This window comes from Myotis yumanensis, unplaced genomic scaffold, assembly GCF_028538775.1.
Source record: "Myotis yumanensis isolate MYYU_CA2020_CCGP unplaced genomic scaffold, mMyoYum1.0.hap1 SCAF_5, whole genome shotgun sequence".
Lineage (NCBI taxonomy): Eukaryota > Metazoa > Chordata > Mammalia > Chiroptera > Vespertilionidae > Myotis > Myotis yumanensis.
The window spans coordinates 86,691,025-86,700,357 of record NW_027223756.1 but is presented as its reverse complement, the minus strand read 5'-3'; the positions used below and the strand labels follow the sequence as shown (position 1 = coordinate 86,700,357).

The window sequence follows — 9,333 nt, the reverse complement described above, 5'->3', positions numbered from 1 at the left end:
GCTGACCAGAATAACAGTGATAATGATATGGGTAGCCCCTAATATTTCCTAACTCTTATGTATTAGTTCCCTATGGCTGCTGTCACAGACTGCCACAAACTGGGTAGCTTACACAAGCAGGAATGTATTCTTTCATAGTTCTGGAGGACAGAAGTCCTAAATCAAGATGTCAGTGGGGCCGTCTGTCCTTGGAACGCGTTCGGGGAGGATCCTTCCTTGTCTCTTCCAGCTTCTGGCAGCTGCAGGCATGACTTGGCTTTTTTTGGCTACTTGACTCCAATTTCTGCCTCTGTCTTCACATAGTTTTGTCTCTTCAGTCTGCATCTTTATTACTGGATTTAGGGTCCACCCAGATAATCCAGGATGATCTAATCTCAAAGTCATTAATTATATCTGCAAAGACTGTTTGTCCAAATAAAATCACATTCGTAGGTCCTGGGGGTTAGGACATGGGCCTATCCTTCCCCAGGTCACCATCCAACCAACTGCACTTACTGTGTGCTAGGCAGGGTGCTAAGCACTTTACATAATCTCACCAAAGTCCCCAACACCACCCCATGAAGTACATCTGCTTATAATCTCCATCTACCCAATGAACTCAGAGAGGTGCAGCATCTTGCTCAAGGTCATACAGGAATCAGGATTCAAACCTAGCTGTGCGAGGCACAAAAGAGGCTCCTGGTTCTGGGCCAAAGTCAGGCAGTCAGGCAGCAAACTTTCCTGGCATGTCTGTCCTTCGCCAGCCCCTGGGCCAGGCATTGCGGGTGTGGAGGAAAGAAAGGAAGGGTGCGTGCCTGGAGAGTTGCTGGGAGAAGAGGCAGAGGGCAGAGTGTATTATTCATCAGACCTTTCGAAACAGTACAATCAGATATGACTCCTGCCTTCTGAAGCCATGCCCTTGGCCAGAGACATCCACAAGGGCCACCAAGGCCGGGAGTTTGTCATAAAGAAAAGGACAAAGGGATAAAGTTCAAACCCAGAGGGAATGTGTCAAGTACAGATAACATTTAAACAGCACTTACTGCATGCCACAGATGGTTGTATGAATTTGACAAACTCATTGACTCCTCCCTGTTTTATAAGGAGGCAAACCAAGGCACAAGAGGTTGAGTTGCCCACGGTCACACAGCAGGAAATAGAGATGGGATTCAAACCCAACTCTGCCCATCATCATCATTGGTTTTTAAATATCAAGGTGAAATCTATATAACTAAAGTTAACCACGTTAAAATTCACAATTCACAATGCTATACAACTATCACCTCTGTCTAGTTCCAAAACATTTCCATCAAAAAGGATACTCAGTAGCAATTCCTCCCCATTCCTCCCTCCACCCAACCCTTGACAACCACTGGCCTTTCTGTCTTTGTGGATTTGCCTATTCTGGACATTTCATATCAATGCAAGCATACAATATGTGACCTTTTGTGTCTGGCTTCTCTCACTCAGCATCATGTTTTTTGAGATGCATCCACATAGTAGCATGTATCAGAACCTCTTTCCTTTTTACGGCTGAGTAACAGTCCATTGTATGGATGTGTTCAAATGGAAAAAAAAGGCCTTTCTTTTTCTTTGCTGTAGCCTTCCACAATTTATGAGAAGCACCTGGTAATTAAACCCCAAGATGGTTAGCTCCTCTGGTTGAAACAGCCCCTCTGTTCAAACTGCAAGACAAAATAAGTTACTGTCAAGGCTACATTCTTCCAATACCTCCTCCCTGCCGGTTTACAACCCAGGCATAATTAGTAGAAAGTTCCCTTCCCTGCTCCTCTTCAAACAAGCCTCTTTTGAACTCTTCATAACTTTTTCTTTAAGAATGTTTTACAGGCTTTGGAAAAATACTGATAAGACACCTCCTTAAGACATCTGCCTGGATTGTCTCCTGAAGAGCTAACACACTTTTCAATGACAGCTCCGTTGATGTCTGCTCAACTCCAGCCTAAAAATACCCCTCCCTTCCTTGTCACCTAGCAATAGCAAGAAGGCTTTAAAGGCTGGAGAAGATTTTGTTTTTTGCCTTTTGTATTGATTAGCAATGCACTGGCCCTTTCCCTTCAGGTAAAGTAAAATAAAGTCTCTCTCTCTCTCTCTTTACCAGTATCTCATCTATCTGTCTATCTATCTATCTATCATCTATCTATCTATCTATCTATCTATCTATCTATCATCTATCTATCTATCTATTATCTATCTATCTATCTATCTATCTATCTATCTATCTATCTATCTATCTATCTATCATCTTTCTCTTCTCTCAGTTGTTAATTGTTTCACAGCCCGCATCACCGGCCCAAGACACCTAACAGGATGGACCACATTTGTTTCATCTGGTGACGGACATTTGGTTTATTTCTGCTTTTGGCTGTTTTGAATACTTCTGCTCTGAATGTGTGCGCCAGCAATGCACATGTAATGTTTAAAATGGTTCATTTTATTTTATATGAAATATATATATATATAAAAGAGCCTGGTCAGGTGGCTTGGTTGGTTGGAGCATTGTCCCATGCATCAAAAACTTGTGGGTTTGATTCCAGGTCAGGGCACATACCTGGGTTTCGGGTTCTATCCCCAGTCGGGGCACATGCAGGAGGCAACCAATCGACATTTCTCACATCCATGTTTCTCTCTCTCTTCCTTCCTCTCTCTAAAATCAATAAACATATCCTTGGGTGAGGATTCAAAAAAATAATGCTATCAGCTGAGAGGGTTTAGAAGCAATGCCCCCATCCCCAGCAGCAATGAGCACACCCAGCACCCAGACCTTGGTTTCCCAGTGCCCTTCTGCAGTAAAGGAACCCAGGCTCCTTGGTTGATTCTCGAACTGGGGTAGCGAAAACACAAGATGATCCTGAAATATTTTGTGGCGTAGAAAGTAAGAAACAAAACAAACAAAAAACTGAGTCGTCTCAAAAGAATAGTGCCTGAAATAAAATGCTTACAGCAGGGCCAACTGAAAGAGCCCCCAGTAGCCAAAGCTGGAACAATTTGGGCAACAAAATAAATAACAATAGTATGGATTATAACTCAAAGACTAAAATAACTGTTCAAAGTCCTAGCTGTTTTGTCTCAGTGGATAGATCGTTGGCCTGTGGACTGAATGGTCCCAGGTTTGATTCAGGTCAAGGGCACATGCCCTGGTTGCAGTCTCGATCCCCGGTAGGGGCATGCAGGAGGCAGCCAATCAATGATTCTCTTTCATCATTGATGTTTCTATCTCTCTCCCTCTCCCTTCCTCTCTGAAACCAATAAAATAACTGTTAATGAATCCATATGGGTATAAAGAAGCAATTGAATAAACAAATCAATGGAGACAGAATAACTCTCCCTTACAGAAGAATTTCGAATGTATAATAATAAAAGGGTAATATGCAAATTAGACCAGACAGCCGAACGACCTTCCGGATGTCATTCCGGATGTCCTTCGGACAAAGCCACAGCAGCTTGGGCTGAAGCAGAGGTAGTTAGGGATGATCAGGCAGGGAGGTGAGCAGTTAGGGGCATCAGGCAGGCAGGCGGAGTGGTTAGGGGATCCCTGAGGATCGGGCCCAAACCAGCAGTTGGACATCCCCTGAGCAGTCCCAGAATGCGAGAGGGTGCAGGCCTGGCTGAGGGGCCCCTTCCCTCCCCGCACTCCTCGCTGCCTGTACACGATTTCGTGCACTGGGCCGCTAGTAATAAATAATAGTAAATGTAGAAGGAACGAGATAAATGAAAAATTACTAGTAAACAAACATCACAGTAATAATTTCCATACACACACCATCCACCAATTAAGAGAAAAGCAATGGGTGAACTTTAATGGGAAACAGGGCCTCTGCAGGGCCTCAACGTATCTCAGCCAAAGGATTTAACAATTTTTGGTATTTTTATGATCATTTTAACATAGGCCCACCAATTCCTCCATACTCCTCCTCCCGTTGCCCTGTTCTGGGTGGAAGCTGAGAATGTTTTGTTTCTGGACTTGAGTGGTGCTTACAGAAATGCGTTCCATTTGTGAAAATTCTTCCGAGTGTCCACTTATAATATGTGCACTTTTCTGTATGTGCAATGAAAAGTTAAATTTGCTCGAGTGCAAAAATAAAAATAAAAAGGAAAGAAGAGAGACAGACTTGGCTATCTTTTGGAGAGGCACCTGTTGGTGTTAAAACTGAATGAAAGCCCTAACCGGTTTGGCTAAGCGGATAGAGTGTCGGCCTGCAGACTGAAGGGTCCCAGGTTCGATTCTGGTCAAGGGCGTGTAACTTGGTTGGGGGCACATCCCCAGTAGGGAGTGTACAGAAGGCAGCTGATCGATGTTTCTAACTCTCTCTCCCTTTCCCTTTCTCTCTGTAAAAAATCAATAAAATGTATTTTAAAAAACTGAATGAAAAACAAAGAAATGATGATAGCTAAAGTCAGGATGGCGGTGACCTCTGAGGGAAGCAAGGGATTGTGATCAAGGAGGATGTGGGGTGAGAGGTGCACATCTGTGATGCTGGCACCATCCTATTTCCTGATCTGAGTGACGATGACATTGTTTAACCTGCACGTGTCTGAGCTGTGTCTGTCAGTGGTATCCTGGGGCCAGCTGTACTGATTTGTGAGGACGGATTTCCACTTTCCAGGAATGGGGGGGAATCACAGTGACATCACATTGGTAGCTTGAAATTGGCCAGAAACAGACAACTGCTACAAACAATCTTTTTCTGGAGAGCCCATTGTTAAACATTTCCCAGCACATCACGGCTCCTCTGCGTATATGGCATTAATTAAGCATTTTGATTACTATTGTTCACTGTTATTAATTATGAAAAATATACATAGAATATCAATTTTACCATCTCAACCATTTTTCTGTGCTCAGTTTAGTGTCATTAACATTATTCACATTATTGTGCAACCATCACCACCATCCATCTCCAGGACTGTTTTCATCGTGCAAAACTGAAAGTCTATTCCCATATATATTTTTTTAATCCTTAAAAATGCTCCCTTGGCCCTGGCTGGTGTGGCTCAGTGGATAGAGCTTTGGCCTGTGGACTGAAGAGTCCTGGGTTCGATTCCTGTCAAGAGCACGTACCTGGGTTGTGGGCTTGATCCTCAGTAGGAGGCGTGCAGGAGGCAGCCAATCAATGGTTTTCTCTCATCACTGATGTTTCTATCTCTCTCTCCCTCTCCCTTCCTCTCTGAAATCAATTAAAAAAAATATTTTAAAAATATATTCCCTTGGAGAGCATGGACTCTGGAACCAAATGGCTCTGTTTCCATTTCCACCCCACCCCCACTTACGAGATGATTTGGGGCATCTTATGTCACCACTCTGTGCCTCGGTTTCCCCTCGTCTGCATGTGGGGATGATCTGAGTCCTGCTTTAGTCCAGTGGCTCTCAAAGTGGTTTCTGGACCAGCAGCATTGGCATGGCCTGGACGTCTGTTGCACGTGCAGACTCTCAGACACTCTGCGTGTGGGCCCAGCGATCTGGGTCTTAACAAGCCCTTCAGGAGGTTCTGAGGCTTGCTCATATTTGGAACCGTTATCCTAGGTGGTCAGGAGAATGAAACAGATCACACAAATATAAAATCTTTAGAGCAGTGCTTAGTCCCAAGCCCAAGCTGTGTCAGGGCTCACTGTCCTTGTTGTTGTTATTATAGGGGAGGGCCAGGGCCCCAGCCCTCTGGGGGGAGGGGTGTGGCTGCACCCTCTCTCCTGGTCTGGTGAGGGTCTAGGTTGCTGGTCTCTGCTGAATGGAGGCCTTTTTGCCTCTCTCTGTTAGAGATGACACTGAGCCGAACTGCATCTCCTCATCCCTGGCGAAAGGTTATCGCTTACTTAGTCCGGGAAACGGGAAAGGTCGGGGTGTGCGGGCCATGCCCGCCTCGCCTCTGCTGGAAGAGATAAAGGAGGTCACTTGATGCCTCCACAGCAGGATGGGGGCGCTGGGTGTATAAATGGGGGGCCAGGAAGCAGCAGAGACACTGACCACTGGGAACCTGCCTTGCTGTGCCCACTCTCACGTCCCAGGCCTCCCTGTCCAGCATGGCCAAGCACCCACTGCTGCTGCTGCTGGCCGTGTGGGTGCTGGCCGGGGGGCTGTGGCTGGAAGCCGAAGCCCGGGGAGCACCCTATGGGGTGAAGCTTTGCGGCCGGGAATTCATCCGAGCAGTCATCTTCACCTGCGGAGGCTCCCGATGGAGGCGGTCGGACATCCTGGCCCAGGAAGCAATGGGTGAGGCACAAGGTAGTGGAAGGGAGGAAAGGGGGATAGGGGACATGGGATGGGCCTAGAGACAGGGACAAAGATGAGACCAGGGGCCAGGGCAGGGGAGTCCCTGCTCACAACTTGCAGCTGAGGAGGCTGGCCCATCCTTGAGGCTGAGCCATTTAGCAAAACTCAAAGTTGGGATGGGGGTGGAGCCATCTCCACTGGCTCAGGGTCCAAGGACAGAATGCTCTTTCTGGGGCACCTGCTATGTGCCCAGCCTTGCGCTGAGCAAGGCCGCTGCTTACAGGACTCCAGGGGACACCACTCGGAAGCTGACACTGAAGTATGTTCCAGCCCCTTGGAGAAGGTGGTGTGAGGGGGTGGGGTGTCCAAGGCTAGATTTTGCCACCTAGTGGGTGACGCTCCCAGCAGGTTGCTTTTCCTCTCTGATCCTCTTTATCTGCAAATGGAAGGCAGTCCCTGCATCTCACAAGTTTGTTCAGTGGCAAAATTGAGTCATAACAGGTAAGGACACAGTCCAAGGAAGGCAGGAGGCCCGGTTTGGGCTCATTCAGGGGGTAGGGGTGCAGGTTCCTGGAGGGCAGGGGCCAGGCAGAAAAATAGATGTTGGTCATGGTGGTGATGATGATGGTGGTGGTGGTGATGATGTAAGTGTGGACCTAGAAGACATGCCATCTGGGCTCAAACAGCAGCTTTACAATTCAGGAGCTGTGTGTTCCTGTGCAGTTACTCCACCAAATCGGCCTCAGTGGTGTTCCCTGGGAAAGGAGGTCATAATAACAGCACCCACCTCATGGGGGTGTCATTGGGAGGAATAAAGCAGTTTATCCACAAAAGCCCTTAAAACAATGCCTGGCACACAGTCAGTCCTTCATAAATGCTCAGGGCTATTTTGAGTGCTTATCATGTGACAGGCACAGTTCTAAGTGTTGTGTTTTTAATGGGTATTAATTAACTCAACCACTCTTTATGAAACACTAAATTTTTTTTTTTAGTATGTTTTTATTGATTTCAGAGAGGAAGGGAGAGGGAAAGAGAGATAGAAATATCAATGATGATGACAGAGAATCATTGATTGGCTGCCTCCTGTATGCCCCCTACTGGGGTTTGAGCCCGCAACCTGGGCATGTGCCCTTGACAGGAATCAAACATGGGATCCTTCAGTCCACAGGCAGAGGCTCTATCTATTGAGCCAAACTGGCCACGGCAAAACCCTAAATTCTTAGGAGTTATTCTCATTTTGCAGAAAAGGACACTAAGAATCAAAGAAGTAAATTCACTTGCTCAGGATTATAACTTTGAGACACTGATTTGAAGCTTAATCAGTCTGACTCCCAAACCCATGTTCTTAACCACCAGGTCCTCCATACACAAAGAATAAGGGGAAAGAAATGACAGGAATGTCAAGCTCAGTGAGGTTGAATATTAAACGTAGGCCTGAGTGGAATCAAAACCTTTAACCACGAGACCATGTCACAAAATTGGAAAAGCAGCTGGACCAAACAGGAGCCATGACTCTAAGTGTGACAAAAACTGGGCCCCAAGCATGAACTCTTCTCATCTTTTGCAGGGGATGCCTTCCCAGACACTGACCCCTATGCAGACAGCCAGCTGGAAGAGGCAGTAGGCTCCAGTGACTGGCTGGTCCTGACCAAGTCCCCCCAGCCTTTCTATGGTGGTCAGCCCAGCTGGCAGGGGACCCCTGGATCTCTGCGTGGCAGCCGAGATGTCCTGGCTAGTCTATCCAGCAACTGTTGCAAGTGGGGTTGCAGCAAGAGTGAAATCAGTAGACTCTGCTAGACCTGGGGACTGGGCAGCGGGGGGGGGGGGGGGGGGGGGTAACAGGACAAATGCTGAGTACCTGTCTCTGGCCCCTCATACATTCATTCATCAGCAAGTCATCGACATCAGGCACTATGGACTCCAACCCAATTCCCTCAGATAACTGACCTTCCACCAGCCTCTCCTAACCCTGAGCAAGCTGTACCCCTACTTGGCCAAATGGTTGCCCCTGATGCTGACTTCTGCCCTCTCCCCAGCCCATATCATGCCTGTGTCTAGATGGTACCCTCCCCTGTGCAATGGAGCCCCTATCTACCCAACTGGCCACACTGAAGAAGCCTTTGCCAAACTGTGACTCTCCTGCCCCAGCAGTGGCCCCTGTCCCCTAGCCAGCCCAAATGATGCCCTTGGCCCAGCCCAGCCCTTGCCCACTCCCTGCCCCTGCTTTCTAGCTTCTCTCCCTCCCGCCACCTGCTGGGGTCCTAAGGCTGTGGGCCCCAGGGTTGGGGTTGAGACCCCTTGGTTCCCTTCATATTCTGGGGTGGGAGGCCAGTAAGGGGGCGGTTCAGAACCTTCTCCAACCGCAATAATAAAAGTTGCAAAGGTCTCTGCAGCGTGTGTGTGTTGTTGTTGGGGGGTAAGGGGGGCTCAGTTTCAGGGGAGTTAGGCTGAGCCCTCAGCCCTCTCCCGGGGAGGCCCAAGGTCGCCTCCCCCAGGGACCCTCCCTCTTGGGGAAGGAGCGGGGACCGCTGGGAGGGGTGGCTCCGATTCTCATCTCCGCTGGGGCGCTGGGCCCGGAGAACAATGCTGTTGGGACTCAGTAGGGGCCCTGGGGGACCGGAAGGCGCAGGGGCCGCCATGAGGGAGGCCAGGGGCGCGCCCTGCCGGCTGCTGCCTCTGCTGTTGCTGCTGTCCCAGCGGACAAGTGTCCAGGGTGAGTTCCGGACCGAGCTCGCGCGGGGCGCTCTACCGCGCGCTCAGCCTTAAAGCGCGGATTCTCCAGGGCGAACGCCAGTTCGTGGATGAATGACAGAGGTCCGGCCCCCCACTCTGCTGCTCCCTGGGCAGGGACAGGGCGCAGAAAGGAGTGGGGAGCGCGAAGCAGAGGGTGGAAGTCAGCCCGGGGGTGGGGGTGGGGGTGGGAGCTCTTGGGGTGGTAACAGGATGTGGTGGTAGAGGGGGGAGGAGTTATGCCCAAAGCCTGGCTGCAGGTGCCCAGCGCCCCCTCCCTGCTGCTCACTTGCGAAAGGGACCCCATAACCCTCCAGGATGATCAGAACTTGGGGGCGGTCGGGTTCTGGGCAGTGAGGAGGCGGGGGATTGACCCCTCCCCTCCCTGGGACCCTCGC

The 9,333-nt window shown here is 49.1% G+C and overlaps 1 protein-coding gene across 1 annotated transcript; it reads left to right on the top strand.

Annotated features, from left to right (window-relative positions):
* Positions 1-6,000: 6,000 nt before the first annotated feature.
* Positions 6,001-8,002, top strand: LOC139009873 (relaxin-3-like). Its single transcript, XM_070413989.1, has 2 exons — positions 6,001-6,205; positions 7,773-8,002. Exons 1-2 carry the CDS (start codon positions 6,016-6,018, stop codon positions 8,000-8,002), a joined length of 420 nt encoding a protein of 139 aa, XP_070270090.1. The 5' UTR covers positions 6,001-6,015.
* Positions 8,003-9,333: the final 1,331 nt, after the last annotated feature.

Coding starts and splice junctions, on each gene's coding strand:
- LOC139009873 (XM_070413989.1), top strand. CDS start 6,016: ATGGCCAAGCACCCACTGCTGCTGCTGCTGGCCGTGTGGGTGCTGGCC. Junction 6,206..7,772: donor CCTGGCCCAGGAAGCAATGG/GTGAGGCACAAG, acceptor CATCTTTTGCAG/GGGATGCCTTCCCAGACACT.